The sequence below is a fragment of the Centroberyx gerrardi genome, chromosome 2, assembly GCF_048128805.1.
Source record: "Centroberyx gerrardi isolate f3 chromosome 2, fCenGer3.hap1.cur.20231027, whole genome shotgun sequence".
Classification (NCBI taxonomy): domain Eukaryota; kingdom Metazoa; phylum Chordata; class Actinopteri; order Beryciformes; family Berycidae; genus Centroberyx; species Centroberyx gerrardi.
The window spans coordinates 38247382-38263688 of NC_135998.1; the positions used below are offsets into that span (position 1 = coordinate 38247382).

General features: G+C 38.1%; 1 protein-coding gene across 1 annotated transcript in view; it reads right to left on the minus strand.

The window, feature by feature from the left end:
- wdr36 (WD repeat domain 36) overlaps nt 1-5878 on the minus strand; it is a 38335-nt gene extending 32457 nt beyond the window's left edge. Inside the window, exons 1-4 of the mRNA XM_071926402.2 lie at nt 5626-5878; nt 4592-4619; nt 4250-4350; nt 80-197 (exon numbers count right to left, since the gene is read on the minus strand). Of these exons, the coding sequence (XP_071782503.2) occupies nt 80-197; nt 4250-4350; nt 4592-4619; nt 5626-5784 (406 nt within the window). The 5' untranslated portion in view covers nt 5785-5878. The remainder of the gene's footprint in view (nt 1-79; nt 198-4249; nt 4351-4591; nt 4620-5625) is intronic.
- Between the last annotated feature and the right edge of the window lie 10429 nt (nt 5879-16307).

A 16307-nucleotide genomic window follows, 5' to 3' on the forward strand; every position in this document is an offset into this window, starting at 1 on the left:
AGGAAATAAAAAAATAAGAAAGAAAAACAGAAGGGAAAGAAAGAAGGAAAGGAGATAAGGAAACAGGAGGTGACCTCACCGCCGCCCTGTGTGTCCCAGACGATGAGGTCACCGCCGGCGTCGACGGACACCAGCTGATCTCCCAGGGGAAGAAGAAGACGCACTTCCTGTCTGTGAGCCGAGTACCGCCTCACTTCCTGTACACACACAAAACACAACAAAATAAAAGTCTGGGAGGGAAATCAATATATAAAATTAAGAAAATAAATACAAAATTTAAAAAATAAAAATACAAATTAAGGATAAAAAAAGAAAAATTTTTAATTTTGAAAAAAAACAAAAAAAAAGAAAAGATAAAAACTAAATTTGTTTTTTAAATTAAAAGGACAAAAAATGAAATAAAAAAAACTGACAAATGAAACAAAATGGAAAATACAAAAAAATGAATGGAAAAAAATACAAAAAAAAAATCTAAAAAGCAAGAAAAAGTACAGCTTCACTTCCTGTCCACACAGGAAGTGAACAACAACAAAATAAAAGTCTGGGAGGGAAACCCCTAAAAAAGTTGAAAGATATAAGCAGAAAATTTTTATACATTTCAATTTTACCAGTAATTTCCCTCCCAGACTTTTATTGTTGTTTTCCTGTATGGACAGTGTTGTGAAAAAGTTTGTACACTCCTTGAGTTTTAGCACAATTTGTTGGGTTACAAATTTATTTTAAAAAGAAATTTTATTTGTTTTGTGTGAGACCCATACAATGTTTTCTATTACACTAAAAGTAATGAGAAAATTCTATATATTTTTAGTTAAGTTACAAAATTCAAATAAATGAAAAACGGGGTGCAAGGGGTGACAATATTTGATATATATCAACATTTCATATCTCAGGTCTCATATTTAGGTTGTAGCTGGAGGTTTTGAACATTATTTGACATTCAAAAGCTGATAACATCTCAATGGAATCTCAGTGGATTTCAGGGTGAGGGATGATTCAGTGTCAGAAAGAGCACAGTGAGGAATGGGAGCTTCACCTATGGATGGCATCGGGGTCCAAAGGTCTTCAAGGTTCAAAGAAAAAATAAATGACCATGATCTTCTCAGATATCGGAAAGGTCAAACTGAAAGTGCCTCCATATGCTTTTTTTTTTTAATGTATTCATTTTCATGTATTTATTTAGTTTTTTCTTTGAAGGTAAAATATGAAGATCAGTCACATTGTAGAACATGACCTTTGACCTCGGCTCAATCGACAGCGTCCCGTCTTCCGTTCTGCGTGAACATCACCCACCAACAGATGAAGCGGCTCTTCCATGAAACTCTGCGCTAACAGAATCTGCCACGGTAATTTAACCTGATTCATTAATTTCCCACACGCGTGAATACCCAGCTGTAGCCCAGGTGATAGCCAATCAAAACCAACATGTTAATAAAGTGTTACATATTTTTACATATATTTACATATTTTTGTTAGTGCCAACAGTGAGGGATGAGTGGGAGTCCCAGAGGCTCAGAACATTGTGTTTGTTTTCCAATCAAGCCATCCGTGCCCAGGGATTTATTTGCCTTTAGTCTGGAAACAGCTGTTTTTAACTCCTCAGCAGATATTTCTAATATTAAGCTCTCATTCTGTTCCTCAGTGATTGTGGGTAAATTCAAAGTGTTGAGAAATGCCTCTATCTGAGCATCGTTATCTGTTTGGCTGTAAATACAAGTTCTTGTAGAAAACCTCAAAACTCAATTTTTGTTTGAGGATTTCTGATTTTATATATTGTCTGCTTGTTCTTTACGTAATCTATAAGATAAAAGTTTCATTGATTTACTTCCCACTTCGGCTAGTAGGATAGTAATCCCTCCATACATCTATAATGCCCATTTCTTTGTGTGTTGAGTGTTAATTTTTCTACATATAGGCTTTGACTGTGTGGGATTAAGGCCTGAGGAGTCTAGTCTAGGGTTTAACCTTACATTCAAGTCTCCCTCACAGATCAATATTCCCTCACTCTTTGCTTCTGTATATTCCTTGTGCTTTCTGAGGACATACGGAGCATAGTTGTGATCAATGTTGACTCTCTTATCCTGCCAGGGGAAACCTTTCTTTTGCCACATTAGTTTAAGAATTTCGTCCTTCATTCTGTAACTGAGAAACTTCACCACTACAGACCTCGGGGGGGCTCCCTCTCTCTCGGGCCGGGGAGCGAGGGCGCGGTGCACTCTCTGAATCTGGAGAACTGTGGAGGGTAGTAGTCCAAGTTTTTCTTTTAACATGCCTTCCACGAAGGAAATCGTGGAAGAGCAATTTTCTTCGGCTCCTCCAGTAAGCCTGTATATTCTAATGTTCTCACGCCTGGAACGCCCCTCCTGGTCCGTTATTCTCTCTTCGAGTTGGACTTGTAGCTTTAGCATCTCGGTCATGACGTCCTCGCTAGACTGTCTCTTGAATTCTTGTCTCAGCTTCATCTAGTCTCTTGTTGGTTGTCTTAATGTCTTCCATGATGTCTTTGAGCTGTTCTTTGGTGTCACGCCGAAAATCTCGCAGCTCGCTGAGTATAATTTGAGACATTTCCATGTTGCCATTTTCTGCGCCCGCACACAGCAGTTGTTCATCATTTTAGTGGGTGTCATGGCGGATGCTAGCAGCAGAAGCGCTACGACTGCGCCCATCATCTTTCCTTGCACTGCATGTTTCTTGGGTCGCCTAGAATAAAGTTGTGCCCCATCTGCCATGCTAAAAGATTACCCTAGATATTGAGTATAAAATCGTTGACCCATCGTTGAAAAAGTTGACCCCTCCTCCCTGCGGTTGCCAGATTGGAAAAACCAGTAAAAAAAAAAAAAAGTACAGTGAGGCTAAACACCAAGCAGACAAGGCTCATTCCAAAACCAGAGTGAATCTGTTGCCTTCACCTGTTGGAGAGTATTGAAGGAGAGGATGAGGATGAGCGACGCAGAGTCGGCCTGTTTTCTGTTGGACAGGCAGCTGCTGTTAGCTTAGCTATCAGCTTTTCTACTTCAAAGAAGCTACGCTAATGGTAGCTAGCTGCCAGCTCACGATACACGCTAGCTCTGACCAGTTGCTCTATTTTAGAGTTCGGACCACTACCGCAGCCAGTGAGACTTTTAGATATAAAAGAATTCAGCAGTGTTTTGGTTTTGGTTGCAGGACACACCTGCTGACAAAAGGTCGACACCCAGAAACGTCCTGAAAATTCAGAAATAACAAGCTCCAGGCAGAAGGCAGGGTCTCAGCAGACACACACTGTGACAGACTACCAATGGGCCATAAGTCATGATTGAGTAGTAGGGATGTCCAACAAAAATTGATGATCGATTTATTGTTTGTTATGTATCACGTCGATTAACCTTAACGGTTAACGACTGTTTGAATTGCGTCATCGCAGCCGGTTAGTCCAACTGCGCAAATGACCATTAAACCAAAGTGGAGCTACATGCAAGAAATGCCTCCACCTAGGGCTGCACGATACATCGTTTTAGCATCGTCATCGCAATGTGCGCATGCGCAATAGTAGGAAATGAAGTCTTTGTAACTAAAATTTTCCTGGTGGGGGACCCTTAGACCCCCTGCTTAAAAAGTGGCCTGACTGGAGCTATATTTCGCGCTATATTTCCCGGCCTGAATGATTTTCCCAGTCCGGCCCTGGGGTTTCTACACAGTCTGGGATACATGGTTCATTTATAGATGACATTAGAGTCCAGTTCTTGAAGTTTCAGAGAAAATTGAATCATCCCTTTCCAGTCACTATAATTGAAAATCCACAAGGTGCAGTTTCAGTGGGGTTTTCCTGTCCATCATTTACTGGAGGTCAATGGAGAAATTGGACAAGAAAAACTCAATATTTCAAATTCTGTCTTTTCCCAAACTGTGATGGTAGTGTAATGATTTATATTTTCTCTGAAACTTCAAGAATTGGACTCTAATGTCATCCATAAATGAACCATGTATCCCAAACTGTGTAGAAGTATTCTGGTGGACAGCCCATCCTATACCCTAAAATCCCATTAAGGGAGCTGGTCTCAGCTTTGTTAGCAAGAAAGACAAATTTAAAAAAGGTTTAAAAGGAAAACACTGTTCAGAACCACTAAATACAATCTAAATATGACATCTGAGTAACAGATGATAAGAAATGTTGTGCAAACGTTTGCTTTTGAAATCTCTAAGAAAAGAAACAGAAAGAAAAAAGATAAAATAAATAATAAAAAAACAATACAGGAAAAAAATGCTGCAGTACCTCTTTGTTCCTGGCGAAGGCACTGATCTCACTTCCTGCCGCGACAAACACCAACATTCTGTCCGCCGCCAGACAGGAAATGTCCTCCGATAGACTGTTACCTAGCAACGATGACATCACAACATCAGCCAACTCTCATTTTAGCCTAGCATGCTAACAGAATCCCAATAGAATCTCATTCTAAACTAGCATGCTAATAGAATCCCCATAGACTCTCATTTTAGCCTAGCATGCTAACAGAATCCCCACAGACTCTCATTCTAAACAAGCATGCTAATAGAATCCCCATAGACTGCCATTGTAAAGTAGCATGCACTATTTGATTTCAATTCAAATACTTACTGACGGCGGTGATTCCCAATTTGTTAACCTAAAAAAAAAATAATATCAATAAATAAATAATAACAAATAAATAACAAAATAATTGAAAATGTTTTGTTTTTTTTAAAGGTAAATAACAATAACAACAAATAACTTTGTTTTCATATATAAATTCTGTCGCATTTCGCATTTTTCTTTTTTTCCTTAATTTCAAACTCAGGTATGAGAAAATTCCCACTTACCCATTAAAATTATCATTTTTTAAATTATTTTTTGTATTAATAGACTATTTCTAATTCCTGTCGTTAAGATCAAACAGGAAATAAAACAAACAAACAAGAAAAGAATCTTCAGATTTCCCGGCTATATTTGAACGCGTCTTCCGACTCCGACAGTCTTTGAACGCAACACGCTCAACCTTGGGGGGCTAAAAACAATCTTTTTCCGACGCGTTTCTCTCTCTAAAATCGCGATAATTTTCATATTTAACGACTCAAATATGAAAGTCGCCATTTTGTCAACGACTTCATAAACTTATATTTAAATTTCAATCTTCAAAATTTTATATTTTTAATGTTAAAGTGAAAACATCTGCGGCTAGTCGCGCAAGCGAGCCGATCTGGCACATTTGCTAAATGAAAATAACAGTAAACCAGACTCCTTTACAAAATCTGTCAATTTATTGCTCTTTTGCTTACCGGCACTCGTTCCTCGATGTCTCGAGCGTGACCATTGCGCTGCCTCGAATCAACAATAATCCCTTTTCTATGCGGCATACACATAACTAACAAAAATATCAATTGTGAATATTACATTTTAGATTTAATAGTCGCTCCGACGACGCGAGTTACGTTTGCCGCTATGCAAGGCGGCGTCGGAAATAGATAGGCCTTTTCAATGAACCCTGGTGACCAGTACTTTAAGCCGAATTTTTAGCCGAGGTTTTGTTTTGCTACATTTTTAACACAACCTCGGAAAAATATGACAAAATACCTGAAAAATAAAGCGTTTTTTGGTTTATGTACGTTAAGAGAAATAGTAAAAATGAGACTTACATTGTATGTGTGAAAACATTTACCGACCGCTGTCACCACGTAGAACTCGCGGTGCTTCTTGTGGTACCGGAGCGCGTGCGGCAGGTGATTGGAGTGGAGCCCGAGAACCCTGAACCCGGAGAATAAAGAGCTGCCACCGAGTTTCCCGCCAACCGGCATCGTTTTAACGTGAATTTTGACGTTAATTCTATTGAATTATACGATTTTTTAAAAGTAATGGAAAGCGAACAGGAAACTAAACTCGCCCCATGTTGTGGGAAAACACATGGAGAGTGTTGGGGTAAAAAGGCTCCGACCTGAAGTGACGTCAGGGATGAAAGGTTCCGCTGGGCGAAAAAAGGTTTGTTCCGTTTTGGAAAGAAATTAATATTAATTTATATTATTTATTAAATATAAAATAATAAAGAATGAATAAATGAAATTAAATAAAAAATAAAGTGAGATAGTAAAAATAAGAAGAATTGCTTATAAAATTAAATTAAATAAAAAGAAAAAAACGTATTGAAATAAATAACATAAAATAAAAAAACTAAATAAAATAAATAAAATTAGATAATAAAATATATTCAAGAAAAATAAGAAAATTAAAATTCAATAAGAAAAACTAAAATACAAAAATAAAAATAAAGATAAGAAAATGTAAAAAAAATGAAAAAAATAAAAGGAGAATAAAACTTAAATAAGAAAAATAAAATACAAAAAGAAAAAAGAAAAGAATATGTAAAAAAAAAAATAAACAAATACAATTAAATTAGCTAAAATATAAGAAGATTAAATTACAAAAAAATAATAAACTAGATAAAAAATATGTAAAACAAAATAAATAAAATTTAAAAAAAAATACAATTGTTGACATAATTCTTTTTTACAGTCACAATCGTTTTAGTGGAAAAGATCAATATACCATATAAAATCAACATCTTATATTTATTACAATTATTAATTATTATTATTATAATTTGTGTGCTTGCTGAAGGTGCGAGTTAAGGGGCGCTGCGCATGCGGCGAACAGCAGGTGCAACACTGTGTTTGTGTGTTTGTTTGCGCAAGTTTTTTGTCGTTACTTGTGATCTGCAACTAATCCCGTTGATCCCAAAACGCATGGGAAGTGGAGTGAAGGAATGAACGATGGATGCGTCAATCTTTTTCATTCTGTGGACTTTATTTCACTTCACCATGTGTCTCCAAGAATCGCCAAACAAACAAACCACGAGAATCCAGTACAGCAGAGAGTTCCTTCTCCAATGGTATAAGTCAAGTCAAGTCAAAGCGTTTATTGTCATATGCACAGTTAAAAACAGGTTTCCCCGTACAATGAAATTCTTCCTTTGCCTTCCACTCTGAATGCCATTTATCAAGAAACACAAGGTATAAAAAAAGTAGAGATAAGAGAGAATAATAATAAATATCCAAAGAACACTATGTACAATACACAGAGTTGTAGAAGTGGCAGGAAAGTTGAGACAGACAACTTCTCTCGTTGACTACACCAACTCGTGTGTCATTTATTTTTTACCCACAGAGCAAAAACACAACATACGTCAAGCTGACGTCAGACTCAGAAAACCAGACTTTCTTAAAGGGACCGTGTCTCCTTAACCCTGAGAAGCACACAATATAACTGTGTGTTAAACATACCCAAACCACAGATTATGGTGAATAATGTCTATAGAGTCCGCCACAATATGATATTATTCTAAACTGACCTGCAACAATTTTCAAGATTTTACTTGGTTACAGTTCATATGAGAAAATCATTTGAGAGAAATTCTGGGCAAAGGAGAAATGCTCAGTAACAAGGATGTAAACAAACTTGTACAGAAGATTTGAGAAAAATAAGCTTTTTATGGAAAATTAATATTATATTATTATATATGATATTTTAACTCAGGAAACATGGAATATGGAACATATTTTTGTTCAGTATAGTGTAAGTGGAATACTGAGATGGAGGACACAATGAGGGCTCTCTCCAATGATGACTTCAGCTGTTTATCACATATTTTTTCAGCACCACCCTTTTCTTTGTGTTTGTTGCTCTCCATGGTGGCCTTGGCCCAGTCCCAAACCAACTAGCCTCTACCACTACCACTTCACCACCAAGTGTCACTCCAAATCAAGTTACACTCGCAACTGTGGAGGACCTTCTAATGAAGGTGGAGGGTAGAAATACTTTGACAAACTGTGGGACGCCCTCACCACTCTACCGGATGAATTGGAAGCAGTCGTCACCATGGCAACCAATAGATGTCATGCTCGCCCGGCTGTTTTGCCGTGCCAAATTTTACGCGAGGCAATGATAGCAGGTTGCAACTGTCCTGTAAACTAGTGCCTGAAATGGGCCGGTAGTCACCGGTACTGAGTACCGGCACTTCTGTTTTTTGTCCACATGAGTACCCTTACTTCTTATTGCGTACCAGCACTTCTTATTTTTGTCCACATGAGTACCCTTACTTCTTATTGCGTACCAGCACTTCTTATTTTTGTCCACATGAGTACCCTTACTTCTTATTGCGTACCAGCACTTCTTATTTTTGTCCACATGAGTACCCTTACTTCTTATTGCTACCAGCACTTCTTATTTTTGTCCACATGAGTACCCTTACTTCTTATTGCGTACCAGCACTTCTTATTTTTGTCCACATGAGTACCCTTACTTCTTATTGCGTACCGCCACCTCCTGGTACGCCTTAGTTGAATGAAGAGAGTCTCCGTATGAAAAAAGTGCGCCATAGACTTGACAGGGCTTCATTTAAGGAGACAGCGTCCTGCAGACTGAAGGCAGCTCCGCTCACACAGGGAGTCAAACTGCATCCGAAAACAAAGCTGCATAGATCAAGTGAAGAGGTGTCACTCTGGTCTAAATTAAATAGCCTCTTGTCATTACGTGTTCTGCAATATTAAAAACATTCTACTGACGTTTTGCCCCGCAAAGGCAGATTGTAAAGAATATAATGGCTTACATTCTGATGCAGGACTTTGTGGGCAAAACGACAATGGAAGGATATTAATTGTGTAGAAAAAAATAAATACATTTATATTGTGAGCAGAGTGATGCCTCTTCACTTGATCTGATGGCGCACAGGGCCGTTAAAGTGTCAATCATGAAGAAATTCATGGTAATCAAACACCAATATGTTCAATCAACACTACTGGTCAGGTGCCAATAGAGAGAAAAAAGTTACATAATGCTAGTTTTCTTATATCATGACTGTCAACAACAACAGGTCAATATTGCTTTGTTGCCACTGCCTCCAAAAAGCACAGACAGCTCTGTCGTCAGTTATATAAAGACAATATTGGCCTCTGTCTATTTGCATCAGTCTTCTGTATGCTTGTAAGTATGTAATCTTTCTCTGATGTAATCTTTCTCTGATGTAATCTTTCTCTGATGTAATCTTTCTCTGATATTATTACAGCACTAACCCAGCACATTTTTCTGTGTTGATTTTTTTTAAATGGCAAGGTAGGTTAGGTCTAGTTGTTTTGCAGCTAAACTGACTGCAGTCTTGTTTCATTTTCAGTTGGTTTTATCGTAGCATATATGCAATATTATATTTGTATGTAATGAAATGCATACAAAAATACATTTGAAGTGGGATATATTACCAAGATATGTGTATAAATATAAATATGTCCAAGACACATGTGATGCTCATGTCATGCAACTGCTGAATTAGCATACTGGCACCTTTTTTGGTCCAATTCAGGCGCTGCTGTAAACACATAACATCCAAAACCATGAGAATGACATGTGAAGTAAATGGGACTTTTTTCATGTATGCATGCAAACTTTTTTCTGTATGCTAACCGTCTGACTGTAGCTCACGATGTGACTTCCCGTCGCTTACTTCTTTGGGTGTTATGAGGCTCAGGAACCAAACGGTTGCATTAGCGCCCTCTGTGGCGACTGTATATATACATATATATAGATATATATAGATATATACTGTCATCCAGATCTTAGCAATGTGTGCGCGCGGAATGGGCCAGTGGCCAGCGGCCAGCGGCCGGAAGCCAGCGGCCGGCAGCCGTACCAACAAGCGGCCATTCTGGACTTCTCCAGAACTTCCAGACGGCCAGATGGACGCAGTTTGAATGCAGGTTAGTTGTTTAGATTGAACAGCGTGAAGCTAATCAATATGGCAGACAGTGGTAACATGGAAGACAGGACTGTAACTGCTGGACCCTCTGCAACAAAACAAAACAAGAAGCCAATAACAGAAGAGGCTGAAACAGCTAAGAGGGAGAGGGAGGGCAGCGCGAGACCCGGAGCTCCCGGGAGCCCCGCGGATCGATAGGCTTGAAGTTCCCGTCCCGGCCCCCTGGAACCCGGTCCCCGGCCCCCTGCAACACAGCAGACTGGCTGGGCTGGATTATCCATATATGGCATCGGGCGAGTGCCATTTTGCCTCGATGGGGGGGGGGGCACCACAGCATTCAAACCACAATTACACCTTTAAAAGTATTTTTTAAAAGTACATATTTTCTTTATTTCTCTAGTGGGAATGCATACACGGCCAAAATTAACCTTTGATACTAAAAAAGAAAATGTATAAAGAGAAAGAATCGTATTGGCGTGTAGGTGATAAATACAGAGCAGGACTGGTTGTTATACAAGTTTTGGTGGCTTAAACAACTGGTTTGGTTAGTTTTTATACCAAGTTTACCAGCTGGGCGGTGTTTGGACCTTCAGGCCAATCACAGTGCTTAAAAACGCAAACTCCACCCAACCGGGAAGCTGGGCCACGTTAAACAAACTCACATCAAATGACAGGCACAGTTTAATCTGAGCCGCGGAGCTGGCAGGGTGTGTTGTGAAATCACCAGCAAGGATGGTTGGTGTCCGGCCTGTCCTGGTCCTGGTCTGGACAGAAGTCCCAGTCCATCCCTGAATACTTTGTCTGAATGTGTGAGGTGAGGTGACAGTTCCCGCTGTCACCTCACCTCACCTGAAGTGAGGTGACAGTTCCCGCTGTCACCTCACCTCACCTGAAGTGATGTGACAGTTCCCGCTGTCACCTCACCTCACCTGAAGTGATGTGACAGTTCCCACTGTCACCTCACCTCACCTGAAGTGACTGCTTGCTACAGTCACTGAGCTTGCCTTATTGGTGGTATGTGGGGCCTTGTCTGCAGTGCTGAAGCTGCATTAGATGTCTGTGTAATGAATTTTTTCTTTTTTGTTTTATGATTTTTTTAGTCATGCTCTGTAATGGTTTGGCATTTAGTCTTCATTCAGGCCTTTGAAATGTATGGTGGAAACAATGACTTGTAGCATGATGTCTTTGATGTGAGTTGCAAATTTGATACAGCATAGCTCTGTGTGTAAAGCCTAAAATGGCATTTGTAGGCTCAAGTCAATCTATGGTATAAAGTAATTTGTCGGTTAGTACATTGTCTTACATTTGTCTGTAGTATGTGTGTTGAGCCTGTATAGTTTAAGTTAATGTAAATTTATGATCTTTATTGCCATAGTAAATTTCACTTTTTTGCATGTGAAGTGGAAGGAAGGGGGCTCTTCAGGTGAGGTCGCCCTGGGCACCACACTGTGTTAATCCGGGCCTGCAGACCGGAGACTCCGGTCACCGAACCCCAGGAGCCCCACGGACCCGTCGTGCCCAGCACTGACTCTATAAGAGGCTAAAAGAGCTACGAAGGAGCGTGACAAAGCACAGGGTCAGAGGTCAGACCAGAGTTAACTGGCCGGGCGTTCACTCGCCAGAGAGCTAGACGGGAGCTGAAGGGTTTAAGACCGACACAGAGCTGGCTTTCTTTCTCCTGCACATGTAAGTGAAGTACAAATAAGGGTCTCAAATTGTGTTACCGAAGCTTTTAACTATTTTTTTTAGGACCCGTGTAGTTTATATCTGCGGTTATGTGTAATGGCATAGTTATATCCCCGAAATGAGTTTTGGGGATACGTGTTCTTTTGAACACGATAACTTGAACAGTTTTTATAAGAATCTTTTCAAATTTGGTATGGACATTGATGACCCCTAGAGGAAGAACTGATTTGATTTTGATATGTTTATGATTATAATCGGCCTGATGGTGGCGCTATAATCAAAGGTCAAAAATAAAAAGTTTAAAGTGCTGTATCTCCCACACCGTTTGTCTGATTTACATGAAACTTGGTCACATGTCCAGCTGACCGTACTCTACAAATCTGCCATAAGGACCCTCAGGTTCACCTGGAAAATTTTTGAGATATTTAGAATTATTTGAAAAACACATTTTTAACATCTCCTCCTACACCGTTTGACCACCAAAATCGGTCAGTAGCATCTACGGTCCGACGCTCTTTAAATTTTGTTCATTGATTGTTGATATCTACTGTAGTTTTGAATATATTAACTCTTAAAGTTGTGAAGGAGGCGTGGTCTATAAGCTAAATTGTTATAACTTTGTGATAGATGGTCCAATCATCATGACTCTTGGACAACATGTTAACATATAATGAATGAATGAACATGTGGGCAAAGCCATTGAAATATTGACCAATAGGGGGCGCCACAGAGGCCAGAAAACTGTATCTCCTAATCCAATAGGTGAAATTGCACGAAATTCGCTACACATGCTCTAGAACCATGTCCTTGTCAAAATCTAAAGTTTGGTCGTCATTAGTTAAAGTGGGCGTGGCCTATGACATTTTAGATTATAACTCAAACAGACTTTCACCAATCGCTATGAAACTTGGTAATCATGCCCAACAGCAGCGTTTTGAGTGCACAGCTAGACACAGTAAAGTTAATACGAAGTTGGATATTGAACCTTTTAACTTGCTGTTACATTCTTCAGTATCAGACTTGATGCTCGGGGCCTGACAGCTCAACAGCCTGATATGACAAAACTGACAGTAAACTTAATGCAAACTTCCACATTTCAGCTCTGGCTGCTGTACTGGCATGAACCCAGCCATCGCCACTAGCGGCTATATTTAATTAGTTACATTTATTATTGAGCGTTAAAAAAATAGTTAAGGTACATACCCTTTATTACTGGGGAGACAATCCCTAAAGGTTTACATCCATTCATTTTGGAGTGTTTAGGAGTAATAATAATATAATTAACTTTAGATTAGCCCAGAAGGAAAAATTTTATTATTTGGCAAAATAAAAATATTTGGGACATACAACCAATATAATTGGGAAGATTAACCCTGGAGTCTTATTGTTTGATTATTGAATGGCTTTTTATTACATTTGACTTAACGGGGCCTTCGAGGATTGGGGAATTTCAGGGATAAACCCTCGCTGTCGGCCCCCGACAGCATCCTAGTTTATTTATGTAGTCAGCTACCTGTACCTGGCTACAGAAGGGAAAGAAACCATAGACACTTACAGTGAGCAGACCCTGGCGTTCCTTCTGTCCAGTGTGTGTGTGGGTTGTAATTGCCTTGTTTAGTTCACATTGTCCGTCTGGTTCCTTGTTGTGTCCGGTTCATGTGTCCTGCCTTCTGCCAGCTCGATCGGCCGTAATCACCACATTTAATACAACTCCATACTCCAACTATGTTTCTTGATTTGTGTTTAGTCTAGTTTGTTAGCGGTAGCATTTTCCATTAGCTGCAGCTCGTAGCATCAGAATAGTAAATGTTGGATAGGCTGTTCACAACGACAGCATCTGTTAACTTGAATTCTCACAATAGCAAACTAGTTCATAGTACATTGCTGTGATTAGGACTAATATAGGAACTAATGTTTGAGCTACAGTTATCTGCAGCATTATTTTGTTTACATATTCCAGCTGTATGGAGCGGGGTATCACAAACGCCACTAAGAGGTCACAGACGTTTGCGACAGTGTCTTTTTTTGGCACTACCACTATCGCCAAAATCAACAATTTTCAAATCCTACACATAGGGGCTTTTAGAACTTACTTTCTTTCATGAGGAATCCATTATTCAACAAGCTCATATACTTTAATATGTTTATAACCATATAATATATACATATAATAGTAACATTGAATAATATAATTTTCTATATATGTATATGTATATATATATATTTATATATATATATTTGATTTATTTATTTTACTTTATTACTTTCTTAAATTTGTTTTCTCTTTTTTTTACATTATATTTCAAACAGATGAAAAAAAAGGAAATTTTCCACATTTAATATTTATTTTTTTATTTGATTTCATTCAATGTTTGAAGAAACTTTACAGCAAAATTTTCTCACAATTCTTCCAAAAAATTCCAGAAGAAAATGTTTATTTTTCCACAAATTTACAAGAAAATTACAGAAAGAAAAACAAATAAACAAGTGCAGTTTTTGATTCTGTGATTCTGTTTTGAAATTGTCCAAAAAAAAAGAAAAGAAAAACAATGAAAAACAATTAAAGGAAAAACCAATGACATCAAATACAATTTTTTCCCCCAAACATTTCAATGATTCTTTTTTAAAAAGTTCCAGAAAAATTGTGTTAAATGAACCAATATAATCCAAAATCAATGAACAAAAAGAAAAAGAAAATTGACATCTAGTACAGTTTTTTTTTTTCAATTTCAGTGATTCATTTTTGAAATTGTTTTGGGGTTTTTTCCCCCATTTGAATCGAAAAATGTTGAAACTTTTTAATAAATAACCTCCATTGTGGAAAAAAAAAATTTCTTGTGAGAAAAAACTAAATGCAAAAAAAGTAACGCAAAAAATTGCATTCAGTGTTATTTTTCCCTTTCGTTTGTCAAACGTTTTGTTACTTGCTAAGTTTATTTTCCTTGCAGTCCAACATTTTGTTTATATTTAATAATCACAAATAATTTAACCTACATCTATTTTTCTATTTAGAATATTTTTTCCATTTTTACAACTTTATACAACAAACGTAAAAAAAAAAAAAACACGTCAAAATTGGCTCCACCCCCTTAAATAAGATTTGGAAACTAGCCTTGCTATTGGTCGCTAGGCAGAAATGTCACTCATGTGTCTTGAATTTTTTAATTGAATATCGCATTTAAATTGAGTTTATTTCATAATTCTTTCATATAATTTTTGTACATTTTTCATATTTCAATTTTTTTTAAACAGACTGGAGGAAAAATCAACCATCAATTTTTTTGAAAAAAACCCAAACCCATTTGTTTATGAACAGCGATGAAAATGAATGCAAAATTTGTGAAAATGTTGGACAAACCACCCCCCTCCCCCCCCCCCCCAAAAAAACCCCAAAGCACTTTCATATATGCAGTCAATAAAATAAAAAACACTGCAATCCTCTTACACAATTGGCTAGATCATTCCTCCACTCGTAGTAAAAAAAAATTGCTATGAATTTAATTTGTTTCTTCATTTATTTTATTTTATTTATTTCATTAATTCAATTGATAATCCAGTCAGATTTCAGCTGCTGGCCAATAGGACGGCTTCTTTTCACTCTGCTAGTTTCTGAATTCTCCCACACTGTAAAAAAAAAATGTTGTGGTTGTGCATTGTTTTTAAGAAAAACAATACATTTTCAGCCAATTGCAGAGCCTCCTTGTTTATCAATTTCCACTAATTCTACTAATTTTTAAAGATTGTTTAATTTTTAAATTTGTAGTTTTTTTCCGACAACCAATAAGATGTCAGCGAAAAACAAAACAAAAATTGATTTGGAGTTTCCATGGTTTTAACCAGTCAAAAACAATCTAAAAAATTATTTTTCAGTCAATCACAAAACTACTTTTCAGATGTTTCTTTTTTTTTTTTACCCCAACGACCACTCAGCTGTCAGCGAAAAACAAACACCAAAAAAAAAAAGACTCTTATTTTGACACAGGTTTAACGCTAATGCTCATGCTAACAGGAAGTGATGCAAATGAGTTTCCATGGCAACGTGTGAAAAACAACAATAGAAAAGCAGAGGGGATTGTGGCTAACGGTTTTGATTTGGACACAGGTTTTTTTCTTCATTGGAGGCAAAAACAGAAGTGACAGCAGAAGACAGACAGAGCGAGTCATCAGTTAGCCACCTGGCTAGTTAGCTAGCCAGCTCATTACCTTACTAGCCACCACATTAACTTGATAGCCATATAACTAGCCACCTAGCCATTTCACGAGCCACCTAGCCACTTAAATAACTGCCTAGCCACCTCATCAGCTTACTAGCCAATTAACCAGCAAACTGGCCACATAACCAACCAGGTAGCCACTCAGGAAACCAGGTAGCCAACTGACTAGCCAAACAGTGATACAAATAGCCAGCTAGCCATATATTTAGCTTACTAGACAAATAGTCATACAGGAAGCCAGCAAGCCACCATTAGGTTACTAAACAATTAACTAGCCAATGAAGAAATCAGGTGGCCAATTAACTAGCTAACTAACCAATGAGTAATGTAACTAGCCATACAGATAGACAACTAGCCAACAAGTCGCCTAATTAGGTTACTAGACAATTAACTAGCCAAATTGGAAACCAGGTAGCCAACTCACTAGCCAACTAGCCAATTAATAAAGTATCTAGCTAAGTAACCATATAACTAGCCAATTAGTTACATAGGTAGCCAACAAGCCAACTAATTAGGTTACTAGCCAATTAACTGGCCAACTAATTAAGTGGCCAAATTGGAATCCAGGTAGCCAAATAACTAGTCAACTCGCTCTCTCTCTAGCCCCGCCCCCACAACTAGCCCCTCCCCCTCTCTTAACCCCGCCCCTCCAGCACTCTGAGCCCCTCCCCTCTCTCGC